This window comes from Spermophilus citellus, assembly GCF_964194105.1.
Source record: "Spermophilus citellus genome assembly, chromosome: 9".
Taxonomy (NCBI): domain Eukaryota; kingdom Metazoa; phylum Chordata; class Mammalia; order Rodentia; family Sciuridae; genus Spermophilus; species Spermophilus citellus.
This window is the reverse complement of record NC_138191.1, coordinates 74,303,440-74,322,990: the sequence shown is the minus strand read 5'-3', so window position 1 is coordinate 74,322,990 and position 19,551 is coordinate 74,303,440. Positions and strand designations below refer to the sequence as shown.

The 19,551-nt window shown below is 36.0% G+C and overlaps 1 protein-coding gene across 9 annotated transcripts in view; it reads right to left on the bottom strand.

Moving 5' to 3' along the window:
- Positions 1–18,992, bottom strand: part of USP33 (ubiquitin specific peptidase 33) — a 59,436-nt gene extending 40,444 nt beyond the window's left edge. For 2 of the 9 annotated variants that reach the window (XM_081305935.1, XM_081305936.1), the window contains exons 1-6: positions 18,836–18,992; positions 5,767–5,898; positions 5,536–5,589; positions 5,044–5,106; positions 3,328–3,480; positions 280–382 (exon numbers count right to left, since the gene is read on the bottom strand). In XM_081305935.1, coding sequence (XP_081162061.1) covers positions 280–382; positions 3,328–3,480; positions 5,044–5,106; positions 5,536–5,589; positions 5,767–5,847 — 454 coding nt within the window. In that variant the 5' untranslated portion in view covers positions 5,848–5,898; positions 18,836–18,992. Of the gene's footprint in view, positions 1–279; positions 383–3,327; positions 3,481–5,043; positions 5,107–5,535; positions 5,590–5,766; positions 5,899–8,746; positions 9,056–12,506; positions 12,527–18,640; positions 18,659–18,777 lie in introns of those variants that run through there. The other 7 variants (XM_081305928.1, XM_081305933.1, XM_081305929.1 and 4 more) reach the window with 6 other exon arrangements.
- Between the last annotated feature and the right edge of the window lie 559 nt (positions 18,993–19,551).

Below are 19,551 nucleotides of genomic sequence, written 5' to 3'. Positions count from 1 at the left end.
AACTACTGTTCAAATAGATATCAAAAGGCACATTAGCAAAAGATCATAAGGCCCAACTGTAAAAGTGTCATTAGGATCCCAGCTTTGGTAAAGTGATTCCAGAGAAACCAAAAGTTTGCTTTATTTCCAAATACATAATAGAACATGTTTTTGAACTCTCTTTTTGTAATTATCTCCATTCCCACAACCTCTAAATTTTGAAATTTTCACATTACATATTTTCCTTAAGTAACAAGCAGCCAAACAAAAAAGGGGTGTTACACAGGAGAATTATGTTACCTCTTGCCTTAAGTTCATCTTCTTCTTCCACTTCTATATCCAGATCATCAAATACAGCAACCAGAGGAGTTTTCAGTGTTGTGTTACTAGGTATTTTAAAATCCTTATAGCAAAAAGATATAGCAAACTTGAATAAATCCTTAGGGTAAAAAAAAAACCTTTAATTTTAACTTATACAATTACTAGTAGATGTTATTTTAATAGAACCCTAAAAATTTGTGGTATTAGCAATTATTCTAAAATTGACATTTAATTTTGAAGGAAATACACATCTATGCTAATTAATAGCATATCATCTTGGTTTTATTAATATTTGAACTTATATAAAAAGTTACCTTTTATAACTGACTTTCCTAAATTTAAACTCAATAATTGAGTAATATCATATCTCAATTAAAATAAGACCTCCAAAACGTACTATCCTGCATTGTCTTTTCAGATCTTTCTAACTTTGCAAGAAAAAGGTGCAAAAATTTCATCATAACAAATCAACATTTGTAGATTTCAAATATATTTTTTTCTTAATATATATTACTATACTTAGCTTGCACACTCTTATGCTTATTAGTCAAAAAAGGATTTAAATAAAAAAAATTCCAACATTATTTCCCAAGAATTGGCTTAACTCAGACATTGCTAGTGATGACCTGTTGGCCAAATGCTAGCCTATAGTTAAAAAGAAAGACCCCCCCAAAAAAAGAAAGAAAATTTGAGCTAAAGTTTAAAATATCAGGAAAGTGCACATAAAGAACAGAATTTTCAATCTGTCTTTTAATATCATAAGATCAAGGCACACTGAACTCATTCAACAACAATCAAATAGAGGACAGGAATACCATAATGCATTTAGCATGTACTCTGGATCTCCAACTTAAAAGCCTTATCACATCTTCCCAATGCAGGCATATGTACTTATACCCACCCACTTATATCTTTACTTTCCTTTCTGGTATCTATAGATACTGAAAATTTGAATAGGTTTCATATTTTCGCTTGTATTTATAAAATAATTGTTTTATAAAAATGGTACATGTTCACTTCAATCTGAAAAAATCTTAATGACATTTGCAAGGTTTCCAATGTTTTATTATCAATACTTAGGTGAACAGAATTCAAACAGCCTATAAATTCTGCACTTCTAAAGAAGTTTATAAAAATAACTTTTCTTCTGAATAATAAAATATTCCAATTCATCAGGAAGCTGTATGAAATTAAGTATCAGTACACTTATTCTACCAGATTCAAAATTCATTAGAATTTTCAATCTTAATCTATTTTGGCAGAAATGGGAACAGATTGGCTGGGGTTGTGGCTCAGCAGTAGAGCGCTCACCTAGCACATGCAAGGCCCTGGGTTCAATCCTCTGCACCACATAAAAATAAATAAATAAAAAGGTATTGATCCAATACAACTAAAAAATAAAAAAAGAAATGGGAACAGATATCTTATTTAATTTACTTTTAGTAAGTAATGCTAATAATAACTTTGCTTTTATAAACTGTGATCAGTTTCTTACATGATTAAAATTTTAGTCAGCACATCACATCACACTTTTGTTAATAATGTAAGAATCAAAAAAACTTATTTTCAGGGCTGGGGATGTGGCTCAAGCGGTAACGCGCTCGCCTGGCATGCGCGGGGCGCTGGGTTCAATCCCCAGCACCACATACAAATAAAATAAAGAAGTTATATCCACCGAAAACTGAAAAATAAATATTAAAAAATATTCCCTCTTTCTCTTTAAAAAAAACTTATTTTCAAAGTATTAAAGCTTCTGAAATATATTAAACACTTGTGAATAATAAGTAGGTACTTGCGGAAGAAATAGTAATGGTGATAATTTATTGGAACCATTCAATGTCAATCTGGCAATGCAACAAACATTCCCTGTCTAAAATCTACTTATCTTAGGTTATAGTGTGTAAGGCAAGCAATTTACTGTCACAAATGTCAAGCATCAAAATGTGATACAAAGATACAACAGAAAAATCTGAGTTGGCATCAAGAACAAATTTAGAACCAGGCATGGCAGCACACTCCTGTAATACCAAAAACTCAGGAGGCTGAGACAGCAGAATGGCAAGTTTGAGGCCAGCCTCAGCAACTGAGCAAGGCCCTCAGCAACTTAATGAGACTCTGTCTCAAAAAAATAATAATTAAATGGGCTGGGGATGTGGCTCAGTGGTAAAATACCCCTGGGTTAAATCCTAGTACCACACACACATAAAGAAAGGAACCAATATACAAATGCAACATAACTTTTACAATACACATAAGGAAAAAGAAGCCTCAGGGTTAATCAAATCTAATCAAATGATAATCAGAATAAGTTCGCAGTTAACTGTTATAATTTCCTTTTTCTTATTTTTATATGACTGGAAATTATGAAAATTAGGTGATCAATCTTCGCAAGTCTATACATGTACTCTAAGTCTCTTGATCCAAAGGGAGAAAAATCTCTAAGACATACTATATTTCATTATATTCTATCTAGTTTTCAATAATTAGTAAAAAGTTCACAGTAATAAAAATGGAGGTAGAGAGGGGAGGGAATAAGGAAAAGGGAACTGAATTAGTACCTTCCATTCTCTAGCAAAGAAGGCCTACCATCCTACAATCAGGTTTGCTAGAAATAAAATAAATACTTAAATCATTTTCTTTTCAGATCATTAGGTACTTTTCCATCTTATTTGTTTTTAATCAATACTTTCCTTTTTTTCCCATATTTTTCATTGGTATTTTATTTTGAGATAAGGTCTAAGTTGCCCTAGCAGGCCTCAAACTTACAATCCTCCTGCCTCAGCCTCCCGAATAGCTGAAGTAATAGGCGTGTGTCACCATGCCTGGCCTGCTTTTCCATCTTCTGACAGGTGGGTTTCAATCTCATCTTTATCTATCACTCTATACTCCTCCCAAAAAGGAGAAGTGACACATTGCAGACATTTTTAGAATATGAGTAGGTTAGGAAGGCTTCCTTTTCAAATTTCAACCACATGAAAATTTTTGAAACTAACTATTTGATATCTTAACTAAATGGGTTTAAATTACCTGGACACTGTTTTCCTGTGTTTGCTGAGGTTGTCTTACATGAGGCAATGAAGGCTGAGTTCCTAATTTTCTATCCAAAAATACTTCTTTGCTGCAAGCATAACACCAGACTCGAAGAGTGGTGAGGTTCACAGTTAGATAATGCTTTGTCTCCTGTATAATTTCACAGGAGAGGGAGAAGAGGAACCACAATTAGATATACTTGAAAATATTTCTTCAAAAGATCACAGAAGATAAACTGCTGGCCTTTGATGATTTGTGATATACCCAAAAGAGCTAATCTAGAAACTCAAAAAAACTGTTCTTCCAATAAACTGCTAAAGCATAGTGAATAGTAACAATACCTAAGTCCATTAGAAGTTACTTTATAACCCATTTCCCCCCACTATTCATTATATAAAGATAAATGGGAAAATGTAAAAGTATAAGACTACTCTGCAATCAGCAAGTAAGTAGAATATAAGAAATAATGAAACTGGGGATGCAGCTCAGTGATAAAAACACATTTGAGGCTCTGGTTCAATACGCAGCACTGCCCCCCGCCCCCCTCCAAAAACAAAAAGGGAAAGAAGGAGAAAAAAATGATAGACAATAGCAAGTAACTATTCTAGGAACTGAGAACAGCAAAAAAACAAAACAAACATGAATCAAAACACACAACAGCAAAACAGCTCAAGCAATAGGGAATATGAGATCTTGAATAAATAAAACTCCAGTCTTTCTCAAGTTAAATTCTGCAAAAGAATTTTAGCCCTGCCTGCAGAAAATGATGTGAGTGACTTAATTTCTTGTTCTCCCAAGGCACACGTAGCAAGTACCATTCTAGCTTCACAGAAGCAAATTATTTATAATGATGCCTTGCAGTTCTGAGTATTTTGGCTTAATTAATTCTCTTGAGACTTACTTTGTTCATCTTAAGACACAGTTTGTTTGAGAAACTTGTAGTTTAGAATGTGAAATCTACCTAATACTATAAAAGATGCATGCCAGGGCTGGAGATGAGGCTCAGCGGTAGAATGTTTGCCTAGCATGTGCAAGGACCTGGGTTCAATCCCCACCACCACCAAAAAAAAAAAAAAACAAACATGTTAATAATTGAAAGATGCATGCCAGAGTTACACGGGAAGCACCAAACAGAGCAAAACGAAGACGACACCAGTTAGGTGACAGGAAAAGGCAATACAATATGAATCGAAATATAAAGCTAGCTAGACCATGTCATATACTTACATATTGCTCTGATTTCAAAATCCATAACCTCCTAATATTCCAGCCATGAGTATTAAGGCACCTCAATATACCTGGATGCATACTTAAATAAGTATTCTCTGAATTATAGGTTCATTCTAATATTGGTCTTCTTTGCAATTCCCCTCCCTACTTACCAAGACACTTTTAACTCATTAAAAAAAAAAAAAAACCAAACTTGAATTATGACTTGAATTAATAATGCTCTATTGAATTTTTCTTTCTTTCAGCCATCTTAAAAATTGTCTCAAAAAGCTTATGGGTATTGCTCAATAGTACAGTGGTAGAGCACAACAAGCTCAGAATATGCAAGGTCCCAGGTTCAATCCCCAGCACGCGCGCATGCACGCGCGTGTACACACACACACACACACACACACACACACACACACACGTTTACATTCTACACTGTCTCAAAACAAGTTTTTTTTTAAAAAAGTTTTGTATTAAAATATATTATATACATACCTGAGAATGTATGGTGCTGTGATCTACTTGTGATTCACCACAGCCAACATATGAACATCTATTCTATAAACAGTCATACAAGAAGGAAAATATTTTATAACATGAGAATGTATAATAGCATTAAAACCATATTTACAACCAGATCTTAATTACATGTTTTAATGATTACTTTTCATAGTAATTTAACTTAAAGGTACCAGGTACAAAATGAAACCAGAATATATATCTCTAAGTTGAAAATTATGTCACCTCTAATAAAAAGCAAGCATAAAATATCTCAATGACTAAAAACTTTGTAAGAGCCTTCTAAGTTAAAATTCTTCCAAAATTTAAAGTTTAGTATTTTGTTATCAAACAGTGATGTCTTCAAACTATGCTCATTTATGAAATTCTAAAGTGTCAAATTTTTTTTGGTTATCATTATTCAGATCTACATTTATACTATCAAAATTTTCAAGAAAAAAAAATATATATATATATACACACACATACCTCCAGGCATGCCCAAAGATTTGGTCCTCTGACTTTACAATCCTGACAAGTACCCTAATGAAAGGAAATTTAAAAAGACAATATTTGTTATATTGACACAGCCAAAGATATACAATTCTCTAATAACATCATACATTTTTAAAATGAGGATTCATAAATAATATTTTATTAAAATGCACATTTGAGAGAAAAGCCAAGTATGATTTTTTTTAAGAAAGATTAACATCTTACATGAGATTTTTGTATCAAATCTTCTTTTGTTATTTCACCAACTGAATCCAAATGTGGACAATGATTTCGAAAAGCTGACATTTTGTTAGAATTTTTTTCCTGTTTCCCAAGGCTTTCCAAATGAGGCAGTATCTACGGAAAAGTGACCCAAAAATTTTAATAAGAAAATGCTAACATACTAAAAATCATTGGGAGTGAAAAATAACATATGAATGATAAGTTCACAAGTTTGCCCTGCAAGAGTATATTTTCAAACATCCCAAGATAAGTTTTATAATTGAAATTAATCTGAACATTGGAAATTTCTCTATCTAAACATCTTATTAAATTGACACCCATGGATAAATTGGTTCTCCATGACTTTTCCTGATCTTTCCTCCTTCCCTTTTCACTTTTTTAAAAATATTTTTTTAGTTGTAAATGGACATAATACCTTTATTTTGTTTTATTTGTTTTTATGAAATGCGCAGGATCGAACCCAGCACCTCACACGTGTGAAGCAAGTGCCACAACCCCAACCCCCATTTCACTTTTTATAGATAAATAAAAGGGAGGAAATTCAAATTACCCACTTCTGAAGCATTTTTATCCTTTTTTTTTTTTTTAAGATTAATCCTTTGGCTGGAATAAAAATTGAAAAGAAATGTCAAATGAATCTCATTGCAGTGGCACACACCTATAATTCCACCAACTTGGCTGAGTCAGGAATATCACAAATTCAAGGTCAACCTCTGCAACTTAGCAAGACCCTGTCTCAAACAAAAAGAAAGGAAAAAAATAAAAAAAGGCAGCAGCAGCAACAGCTCTTCCTGTTTCATTTTGTAGTTTTGCCTACTCCTGTATCAATCAGTGAATATGTGAACAATTTGAAGTCTTGCCATTTCTTTATATTCCCATCCCAGGCAACTATCAGAATACCTGCCACATGAAGGAGCTTGATGAACGTGGCTTTAACCAAAGCCCATTTCAAGTTTTGTTTGTGCTTCTGGTGACATAGCCAACAAATCATTGCCAAATCCAAGTATCGCCCCCATGGTTTCTTTCGTTGTTTTTGTTGTTGTTGTTTTTGTTATCAGAGATTGAATCCAGGGGTGCTTAACCACTGAGCCACATCCCCAGCACCTCCCCACACCCACTCCCATTTTTTCTTTTTCTTTTTTTTGGTGGTGCTGAAGATTGAACCCAGGGCCATGTGCGTGTGAGGCAAGCACTCTACCACTGAGCTAAATCCCAAGCCCATTTTTTTTTTTTTTTAATTTAGAGGCAGAGTCTTGCTGAGTTGCTTAGAGCCTCGATAAGTAGCTGAGGCTGGCTTTGAACTCACAATCCTCCTGCCTCAGCCTCCCAGCTGCTGGGATTATGGGCATGTACCACTGCACCTGGCTATCCCTCCATGTTTTCTTCTAAGAGTTTTATAGCTTTAACTCTTAATGTTTAAATCTTTAAAATATCTGAGTTAGTTTTGTACAGGGTAGGACCCCAATTTTATTCTTTTGCTTGTACTTATACAGTTTGCCCAATAACACATTGAAAAGAATGTGCTGCTAGATGTGGTGGTGCACAACTATAATTCCAGGTATTCCAGGGGCAGGAGAATCACAAGTTCAAGCTTGGCAACTTAGCAAGACCCTGTCTCAAAATAAAATAAAAAAAGGGGCCCTATCAGGTCCCCTCTAGCCCTGCAAGAGTTCTGTTTCTATTTACACTTGAATAAATCCTACTATTACACTCACTCATCCTTGTCTGTGGATTTCTCTTCAAAAAAATAAAAATAAATTCAATAAAATAAAGAGCTTAGAGGATGTAGCTCAGAGGCCCTAGGTTCAATCCCCAGTATCACAAAAATAAAAAATAAAGACACTACCTTTATTCTTTATTGTTTGCTTACAATGAGTTTCCAGAATCTATTTTGTTCCACTATCTGTTAATAGGATAATAATCTGAGTACAGAGGCTATAGACACTATTTTGATATTTTATAGTTACAAAATATACCTCCTCACTATTCCCTTTTAGTTTCCTTGACTATTCTCTGAACATACTAGAAAATATAAATTTTGCCTTTTATTTCCCAATATTGATACCAATTATTTAATTTGGCATTTTAATGCATTTACTAGAACTGGTAATACAACACAGAATACAAAAGTGATCATGAACATCCCCACCAATTTCCCATTTTTAATGGTTCTGATGTTTAAGATACTTGCTATCACTTCCTTGTCCATTTAGTTAGAAATGTTTTTAGGCAGGGGTGCAGTGGTAATCCCAGAAAATCAAATTTCAGTGATTCTAATCCCAAGGACCAGGGAGGCTGAGGCAGGGAAGGAAGATCCTAAATTCAAGATCAGCCTCAACAACTTAATGAGAGGCCTAAGAGGCCTCATCAATTTAGTGAGACCCTCAACAACTTAGGAGGATGCTGTCTCAAAATAAAATATAAAAAGGTTTGGGCCACAGTGAATCCCACTATTATGTACATCCATAACAATGGGGTCCTAACTAGAGTAAGACATGTTCCATGCTTGTACAATTATATCAAAATGTCTACTGTCATGTATAATTAAAAAAGAATGAAAAAAAAAAAGGACTCGGATGTAGCTCAGTAAAGCACCAGGTGTTCAAACCCCACTACCAAAAGGGGGGAAAAAAGACTTGATGGGGCTGGGAATGTAGCTCAGTATGCACAAGGCCCTGGGTTTGCTATGCAGCATCAAAAAAGTGCAGGGGGCGGGGGAGAGGAGTCTTAATGAACTTTATCAAATGCCCTCTCCACAGCTACTCACAGCTCACTATATATTACTTGCTTCATTTGCTGATATGACCTATTTATTAACAGATTTAGTACTTAACGATGCTTTCATTGATGCAATATACCCTATGCGTCAAAATGTATTATTAATCTGTTGCTTCATGCTTATATTCTATTGGCTAGTATTGTATTTAAAGATTTTGTCTTTCTATACATAAATGATATTTACCTATTTTGGTAGCATTTTTATCACAGAATGCATTGGGTAGTTTTGCATCATCAATGGTGGAGAGTAGCCATCATTATTATGATGATGTGTTCTTCATAAGTTAAATGAAACTCAACTGTAAAACCATCTGCTACGATGCGTTTTCCAAGGACCAGTCTCTAATCATCTTTTCAATCCATCGATGGAAATTGATCATTTCAAGTTTTAATCTTTTGGGTAAATTTCACTCATATTTTTCTATACCACCATCCATTTCCTCTTGAAATAACTTTTGAGATCATAGCATTACATGTACATTCTCAAGTAAATCTGTAAAAAAATGATCCTGTTAATCTCTCCTATATTTTTGAAGAGTATATGGTATTTCCCTCCTTCCGAATCTTACATATTTATACTCCATTCTTTTCCCTTCTTTAAAAGGTTTACCTAGTTCCTTGATCTTTGCAAAGAACCAGGTTTGGGATTGATTTATTCTTTCCACTATTTTTGCTCTGCTTCCAATTCCATTAAATAGTTTTATCTTTAATCCTCATATCCTAATTTTGGTTTTCTTAATCTCTAAAGGTGAGGACTGAACCCTTTTTCACTTAATTAATAAAAGTATTTAAACCAAGCTAGATGAAGTGGCTCATGCCTAGAATTCCAGCAACTAGAGAAGCTGAGGCAAGTAGGATCACAAGTTTGCAACCAGTTTCAGCAATTTAGAAAGACCCTCAGCAACTTATAGAGACCCTACCTCAAAATAAAAATAAAAAGGACTGGGGATTTACTTAATTCAGTGGTAAAGTGGCCCTAGGTTCAATCCACTTCCCAAAAAAAAAGCATTTAAACCAAACATTTTCAAGCATAGCATAGTGGTTGGGTTGTATACGGTTGGTACACCTGTTGTTCCTGTTATTCAAGAAGGTGTGGCAAGAGGGTCACCAGCCCAGGAGTTTAGGAGAGTTTGAGCAATATAACAAGACCCATCTCAAATAAGAAAAAACCCAAAAACCCAACTATTCATTTCCTTCTAAGTACAACTTCTGCTGCTTGCCAGTGAAATGGAACTGTTCTCACTGCTTTCTAAATAATGCTCTGAATGCTGTCTCAAAGGAAAGAAATAGGATCAGTGAATTAAAAAGAAACTTTCAAAAAGATGAATAATTTTTTTTAAGTTTCAAGTTTAAAAAAAGCTAAAGTTCTCTTTATTCTGCTACTTAAAGAAAATTTAAAGAGAATCAGTGCGTGTAAATAAAAGGTAACAAATTTGTAGCAAGGCTAAATAGTATTCCATATAATTAAGTACAATGCTATGAAAATAGAAGGTCCTTAGTTATCTAGTTGTATTAAGTATATTCACTATGTTAACAAAATGATTCTTATATTTGACAAGGATTTATTGAAAGAAGGTACTTAGATTCAGCAGGACAAGACAAAATTTCTTAGTTACTTCAATTCCTTCTCAAAGTACACATCAAAAGAATGTGTTCTTCACACAGAATAAGGCATATCTATTTTCATTCTAGTCTCACAATTGTCAGGGGAGATAGGTATTAAGATACTAAACATCAAAACAGTAAAAACTCTCTTAGTCCACAGCATAGATCCCACAAAACTCAGATTCCCTCAAAAATACAAGCCTGTGGCTCACAGATTGGGAATCACCAAGGAAGCACAAGAAAATCCAAAATTTACATGGAAATTAAGATTTTTCCATAATTTGATCTTATTTTTATCCTTATGTTAGTTTTTTATTTTACGGAGGGTTTTTTTGTTTGTTTTAATTTGGTATAGAAGACTGAACCCAGGGGTCCTCTTCCACTTAGCTCCATCACCATTCTTTTTTATTTATCTATTTTGAGACAGAGTCTAAGTTGCAGAGGTCAGTCTCAAACTTGCAATCGTCCTGCCTCAGTCTAAGCCAAGTAGCTAGGATTACGCATGTGCCACTGTACCTCACCTGTTCTTACTTTTACAATCTTACATAAATTTTAGATAAAAAGTTCTTTTAGATTTTTTTTTATTTTTAGAAGTTGTAGATGGACAACATACATTTATTTGTTCATTTTTACGTGGTGCTGAAGATCAAACCCAGTGCCTCAAACGTGCTAGGCAAGTACTCTGCCACTGAGCTACCGCCCCAGCCCTCACATAGCTTTTTCTATCTATCCTAACTGGATTATTGAAGTTCTCATCCATAACAGTGACAATAAATATCAAGTGAAATTTTTTCCAGATGGAAATTATTGCATTCATTGGCTCTATAATATACAGCTTTGGGGGCTCAACTGCCCATCTGCACTTAAGGAGCTTTAAAACTACTTCTGAAGATACTGCTTTTAATGGAGGGTAATATTCTAGTGCTAAAATCTCCAAGTTTCAGTCTTGGAAAAAAACAATTTGGGTGTGGAGGGTCTTGAAGATTGAACCACAGATTTACCACTAAGCTACATCCCCAGTCCCTTTTTTTATGAGACTCAGTGACAGTGCGTCCCTGCGTTCAATCCACAGTATCAAACACAGTCTCACTAAACCAGCCTTAAACTTTTAATCCTCCTGCCTCAGCCTCTAGAGGAGCTGGGATTACAGGCTGGTACCACCACAACTGGCTCAGTCTTGAAATTCTGTTCTACCATCCTATAATAGCAGACAACCAGATACTAAAATTTTAATATAGGAAAAGCACAGGGACCCATGCTATTAATATTTTGGATATACATAAAGGCATGGTAACCCACTGAGAGTCTTTTAATATTGAGAAACTAAGTCATTCCATGGCTTAGTCTCTTCCAAAAACTCAAGTAATTCATTAAAAAAAAAAAAAAATCAGTCTCCACAGGGCTGGGGGTATAGCTCACTGGCAGAGCACTTGCCTAGCTTTTATGAGACCTGGGTTCAATTCCCAGCACCACAATACACACAAACACAAAATCAAAATCAAATTCGTGTGACAGAGAAAAAAAATTATGTCAGGAGGACTATTAACTATTTAATAGACATAGGTAAGATTAATATAAATCCAGCAGAGGTCTTTATTAGCATGTGGCAGAACTGCTAAATCCTTTTTGTTGTTTATTTTCAGATGGGATCTCGCTATGCTGCCCAGACTGGCCCCAAACTCCTGGGTCCATGTGATCCTCTTTCCTTAGCCTCCAAAGTAGTTGGGACTATAGGCACAGACCACTATGCCCAGCTACAACTATTCAATATTTTTAACCAAAATATCACTAAAGTTACAGAAAGCAGGCTACTGAAAACTGATTATAAGCTTAAAATCATAAACATTAGTTGCTAAAGTATTTACGAAAACAAGCTAAATTGACAAGGTGACACATGCCTGTAATCCTCAGAAGGTTGAGATAGAAGGATCACAAGTTCAAGACCAGCCTCAGCAACTTAGCAAGACCCTGTCTCAAAACAAAAAAAATGAGGGGCTAAGGATGTAACTTAGTTGTAGAAAGTGCTCGAGTTCAATCCCTAGTACCAAAAAAACAAAACAAAACTACCATGTAAAGTAAGGCTTTAAACTGGGCACAATGGCACACTCCTATAATCCGAGTCATTCAAAAGGAGGAAGTAGGAAGACTTCAAATTCAAGGTCAGACCCCATCTCAAAATAAAAAGATCTGGGGATTGTAGCTCAGTGACAGTGCGCCCCTGCGTTCAATCCACAGTACCAAAAAAGTTAAAAATTAAAAATAAAATGAGTCCACAAAAAAGGCATTCAAGTATTTGGATTCTAGATCATAAAAGATATATAAAACAATGAAATTCTTACTCAAGGGCTGGGGGTGTAGCTCAGTGGTAAAGCACTTGCCTTGTATACTCAAGGCCCTGGGTTCAATCTCCAGCACCGCAAAAAAAAAAAAAAAAAAAAAAAAAGAAAAAAAAGAGAGAGAGAAATTCTTACTTAATTATCAGCAGAAAATGTTTTAGAATAAAGTGGATAGCTGGTTTAAGTGCATTCATTATATCTTAGCATATATAAAGGGCTTAAAAGAGAGTGATAATAGTAAGTACTAAATAAATAACTATTTTTTTAAAGAGAGAGAGAGAGTGAAAGAGAGAGAGAGAGAGAGAGAGAGAGAGAGAGAGAGAGAGAGTGAGTTAGTTTTAATATTTATTTTTTAGTTCTCGGCGGACACAACATCTTTGTTGGTATGTGGTGCTGAGGATCCAACCCGGGCTGCACGCATGCCAGGCGAGAGCGCTACCGCTTGAGCCACATCCCCAGCCCCTATAAATGATAACTATTATATGGAACAAATGAAAGCAAGGAAGTGAACACACACACACACACACAAAAAAAAAAAAAAATTGCAGAACTTGATACATGTGTCCTAATTATTTGAACATTATCACCAAAGAGGAAGTCTTTCTTTTCTGTAAATCCAATCAATTGTGAAAATTTTGATTCGAATATAGATAAATTTTCAAAGAAGCAAGTTGTTCTCCATAATTGTTGCACAGGTTAGACAACCAACTGTCATAAATGTTTCGAAGAACAGCATTTTACACTAAAAACTCAAGATTCTGTGATTATAGAAAAATTGATTTATCAATAGTTTTAGCTTAGACTATGATTCTAACAGTTCCAACTAATTTAACTAGTTCAAGGGTATAGAAGAACATTTTAAATATTATACTTCAAAATTATATTAATAGCAAGAATACAATGACTCATCTTTCCATAATTATCATAGAGGAAAACTGCTATCCAATAAAGGTAAGCCAAAAAAAAAAACTGATTATCAGTGAAGAGTGTAATAACAAGTAGAAAAACATATTTCATTTTGAATCAAACCACAGTAAGTATTTGTGGAGACATTTTAACCTATGAAATCTGCTGACAAGCTTTTTTTTCAGTAATAGGCATTGAAGATTGAAGTTAACAAACATCTTAAGGAACCATGTTTCTTGTTCTTTAAACATTTTTGTAGAATGAGAAGATTACAGTCTCACAAACAGTCCTAAAATTTTTACCCAATCATTCTTTTCACTCAAACCATAACAAAGAAATTCAGTAATAATTTATTTCCCTCTTTCTAGAAAGATGTGTCATTGGTCCTCAACAGTCTAATTAATGAGAGCTTTATTAAGAAAACTACATTGTTGATTAGCTGATTCTTTACCTACAACCTACCTGTTCTAGAATCTAATCTTTTTTTTTAATAATCTAATATTAACAGTGCCACATTAATCATCCTAAAACATAGCTGCAATATGGCAAAACTTACATCAAATAAAATCCCTTGAGATTTATAAATCTCAATTAGCATTTCCTACAAAGAAAAAAAAAAATCTGTTCAATGAATGACAAAGCATGGCCAATTCTAATTTTATCTAAATAATCATGACAAACCTCAGAAAGAGAAAATATGAATACAACAGAGTTCTAATAAGAGGCTCAAATAAGATTATGTTTTTCCATCTCAAGTCTCACTTCTGAGTAAGACAGAGGGTTAATAAGAAAGAGTACACTGGCATTAAGGGATAGTCATTAAAAATACTTATGTATGCTATGTAGGAACATGGAAAAACCCATGCAATCAACCACATTCAAGTGAAAACTACTTGAAGAAAAAGTTTGTCAATCCAGGTATGGTACCAACGAGTGAAGTTAAGGCAGGATAATTCCAAGTTCAAGGCCAACCTCAGCAAATTAGTAACAACTTGTCTTAAAATAAAATTAAAAAACAGGGTTGGAGACGTAGCTCAGAGATGGAGCACCCCTGGGTTAAATACCAAGTATATAATAATACCAAGTAATAATAATAGTAATAATAATAATAAAAATACCACTTCCAGCAAAAATATTTTTAAATTCTCTTTCATAATTTTATAAACAATTAAAAACTATAGGAAATGATCTCATTTCATGTTACATTCGGTCCCATATTTTCACCATATACTGTATTTAAGGACTGTGCCAAGCCCTGCAAAGAGACTAATTCAACAAAAGCTTACAATTAAGTATGGGCTAAGCATTATAAAATCTGGAGGGAAGGGGGCTTGAAAAATAGCTCAGTGATAGAGCTCTTGCATAGGATGTGCAAGGCCCTAGGTTCCATCCTCAGCAAGCGCGCACACACACACACAACCCGGAAAAAAAAAAAGTGGAGCAGGAGTGCCAGCATTGTTCTACTCTCTATCCTATTATCTTTTGGGAAGCCATCTACACTCTATTGCTACTATCCTCAACACCCTGCAATTCTTTTATTCTTCTGACATAACTAATTTGACGTCAGTTCTCTATCACAAGCTATCTAACTTTCAAACCTCAGTACCATCTTATGATTCCCTGCTTACTGTCAGTTACCAAATTCTACTGTTTTTCACCACTTCACAGCCCACACTTCTAGAACACAAGCTAAATTCAGGCTTTCATTTCACAGCTGGATTATTCAAAAGGATGCCTGTTAATAGACAGAGTTGCTACCTGGCCCCATATCCTTCCAACTTACCTCAATTTTCAATTGTAACTTGTTTGGGAAGTTTCTAGGAGCACAAACAGCCTCCTACCTCAACCATTTCTCTGCTTCTCTCCTCAGTTCTCCAGCACCTTAAAAGCTTGCTTAGTTCTAACCAGATCAACTGGGATATGCAGGGAGTATTTCAGGGGCACTCTCAATCAGTAAGGACTGAGGGTAGGTAGAAAAACAGCAAGGCCCCATGCCATTGGCAAGATAATTCTGAGGCAGTTACACAAAAGTCTCCATAGTTTTATGCCCTTGGTTATCCATTCATTATTGGCTTTTTTCCCTTTTCTGACCTTATTCCCTCATTTACACTTTCTGGCATCTCATCTACACCCATATTGTCATCTTAAGGTCTGAGTTCAATCTATGCTTCAGAGAAGTCCCAAAAGTGATGCTGTCTGTTATATGCATGTATTAATTCCCAACAATATATACAATGAATACATGTCAATTTTAAAAAAAATTGACAGTGTCAAGATTATCTTAACCTGAAGCCAACCAACAAATCTTTTAGTCTATCTTCTCCCAATTACAGCTCATTCTGCATTCATGTGGATCACATCTCTTCTGGTCAAATACCTTGAAAGAAGTTCTTCTTAGTTTAATTCCTATTACTTACATAAATCATAAATTATATCAACCAAACCGTTATTCTGATCTTTTCACAAATATGACTTATAAAAACTCATTAAGCATTCATATTTGAAATGTCCTCTAGGTCATTGGTATGGGGAGGGTGAGGGCCAGCAAACAAACAAACAAACACCCTCCAATGTTCACCTGTCCAAAACCTTTCAAAGCTCATCATGCTGGTAATGTGTTGCTCAGTGGTAGAGAGCTTTCCTAGCATGTGTGAGGCCCTTGAGTTCAATTCCCAGCACCATGAAAAAGGGGAAAAAAAACAACACCTCATTCACCTCAAATATTACTATTTCCACCAAGGCCCAATCACATGTAATTGTGTCCCTCACCCAAATTCTCAAGAATTTTTATAATTACCAATAAGGCACTTACTGCAGTTGTATAAAAATAAACTACCTTGCTTGAGTACAAGATCTTGGAGTACAGAAACCATGTTCCACTCTTTATTATTTTTCAAAGGGCTTTGCCCTCAAACTCAATTACTGACCAATTTCTTAGTTGTCTTTTTTTTTGTTGTTGTTATGTTTTGTTTTGGCCAGACTGAACCCAGGGCCTCGTGGAAACTAGGCAAGCACTCCACCATTAAGCTATGTCCCCAACCCTTTCTATTTTGAGACAGCCTTACTAAATTTCTGAGGCTGATCTTGAACTTGTGATCCTTCTGCTTCAACTTCCCAAGTAGCTGGGATTACAGATGTGTGCCCAGTGACCTACTCAGTCTTTTAAAATAACATTTAAATGCAACATTTATTTTGATACATGTGTTATTTCTTAAATACCACTAGTATTTAAGTATTCTTAAAATACCAATTCTCATTTATGTATATAAATGTATGTATGTGTATATATATACACACACACTATATTGCACATAATACTAATTGTCATATATATATATATATATATATATACACACACACACACATACACACACACACTATATTGCACATAAATCCAAGTATCTTTTTATAGATAATTAAACCAACAACACTTATCTCAGGCTCTTTTTGGAACTTTCCTACTTATCAAAATGCTCCTGCAATCACATGTAGATTTTTTAAAGTTTTAATAAAGAAATAGAGCTGTTACTCATTCCTTTCTTTAAAAAAACAAATAAAAGACATTTCACATTTCTCACCAAAAACCTTTCAGCATATTACAGAGTTCATTTTCCCGCAGTCTGTTTTACGTGATAGGTCAGTCACAGTGCTCCAATCTTAAACTATTTGAATTCCAATTTACATCAAGGCAGCTGCTTTGGCAACATTATTTCAGGCTTAAAAGAAATTCTGATCCTTGCACAATCTTGAAATGCTTCTGACATGGGGAAAGACTATTTCTTAACATTCTTCGGAAGATTGGCATGAAGATCAAATAAGACTGTGTAAGTGAAAGGTCACTGAAAATTCTAGTAGTAATACAAAATATAAGAACTATCATTTCCATAACACTATTTTTAAATCACCTATTTATTACCATCTAATTCCACTGAACTGCAGTTATGTAAAAATATTTGTTTATTGATAAATTATATAGAAAAATTTTTTAAAAGAGCTAAAAACACACAAAACTAAAAGTTGACAATAAACTAGATCAAAAACAAGAAGCAATCATAACTATAGCACACCTCTGGCACACAAGTCAAATATTTTAATCCAGGAATACTTTTTGTACTCTTTCTTCCCCCTTTTGTGGTACTGGGGATTGAACACAGGGGTACTGAATTACATCCCCAGTTCCTTTTATTTTCTGAGACACAAACTGGACAAGTTGTTGCGGCTGGACCTCAAACTTGCAAATCCTCCTGCCTTGTCTTTTTATTCAAACCTGACAAAGTAAATGAAATAACATAAAATTCCCAGCATAGTGTAACTTACTTTTTCTTAAAATTATCATTTTTTTTCAATAAGATTCCAATTCTTCCCTTATTTACAGTAACAGCATGAAATCACTAACAATATTTATATTGGGTTCAAATTAAATAGCCCGCTACGAACATGATTTGGTCAGACCTTCGAGATAATACAATTATGCCATCTCGATCAGAAATGGAAAGAGGCCAGCCTCATTACTTTTTGTAAGAGAGCTTCCTTTAAGAAAAAAATACGATGAAGTGAAAAATTCTATAATTCCGCATTTCTAGTATACAAAAATCTAGAAATTCCTGTAATAAAATTCATCTTCTTTTAATTCTCTGCTCTTGCCAAGATTTCACCCTCCAGCTCAATTTTTAATACTGATTATATGAAAGCAGAAAGTCCCCAAAATATCTGAGTGCAAAAGAGTGTTTTTGTTATTTCAGAAATATTTAAAAGCGTGGGAAATCAAACATTATGGAAATTTGCTCCAAACAAAAGCTGCTGATGGACAGACGGTAAGACTGGACTTGACCCAAACAAAACACGATCTAAGAAAAATTCCAGGGACGGTGACACCTCGGTTTTCTCCCTCAACAATGAATAACGGGGCCGCCCGAACGGGTCTGGCCGCTCCAGTAGCGCCGCAAAACGAAACCCAGAACTGGAACCCGCGCGCTGCGGGGCTTTCAATGGCCCGCGCCCATCGGGAGGGACTCGCCGCCAGGTGGGGAAAGCCAGCAAAGGAACAGAGACCCTCTTCTCTGCCCACCTCACCCCTCCCGCCTCCAGCTTCCAAGGGAGCGCCCCCTGGGGACCCTCTCTCAAATTAACTACCGGTTCTCGTGCGCCGCCAACCCCTGGTGGAGGGGCCACCAGGTTATTTCTGCAACGCACAGTATAGAAGGGCCGAAGCCCTTACCCCGAGAGCATACCTCTACCCCTGACCGAGAAAAGGAGGCCGCTGTAGTGGACACAGCCCCGGCGCGCGGGAGCGAGAACCGAGCCCGGCCCTGGAAGCAGGCGAGGAGCCCTAGGGGCCCGCGCCCCTCCCAGACAGCGCCGCGCTCACCTCCGCGGCCTTTCCCGCGGGCCCCGCCAGCGCAGCCAACAGTGGCCTGTGGCCGCACCTCTGCAAATGCCTCTATTCCTCCCCCCGTCTTCGGAGAGAAGCGATGTCGTGTCAAGAGGGCCAGAAAACGGCTCCGCAGCGTTGCCCGCGGGGTCCCCGCCTTCCGAGCCGGCCACTTCCCGCAGCAGCCGCAGCTTCTTCCGGTGTCTCTGCGGCCGCCGCAGGCGTCTCGGGCGTCTCGGGCGGGCAGGGCGGGGCTGCGCGGAGAGCCGGCCGCGGGGCGGGGCCGTGGAGCCAGGCCCAGGTGCAGAGACCCAGGCCTGCCCTCGCCTCCAGCTTCAGGGGCAGCCAGCTGTACATATTGTGCAGTATTTTAAGTCGTGGAGCATTTTTCTTTTTTTATACATATTATCCTGCTCTTTTACAGTTACACTACACTATCATTAAGCCTTGTCTTAATGCATTACAGAATCAGCATTAAGACTGACCACTGAATGACCTGAGGTTTGCGACCTCATACAAAGAAATGTTAGACTTACCTCAATTCGGCTGTATTCCCTCCTCTCCTATTTCTTCTCCTAACTTCTTTCAGACCTAGATTCTCTGGAAGTAACTGTGTTTCTCTTTTTACACATATGCAAAGAAGAAATTCATCTCTACCATTTTTCCCTAGGCCAATCATATCGAATGAAATATTCATTAAAACCTTAGTATCTGCTTAGTGCCTAGAGCTTTGGAGGAGGCTTGCCTTCTACTTATGTAACTCTTAAAATT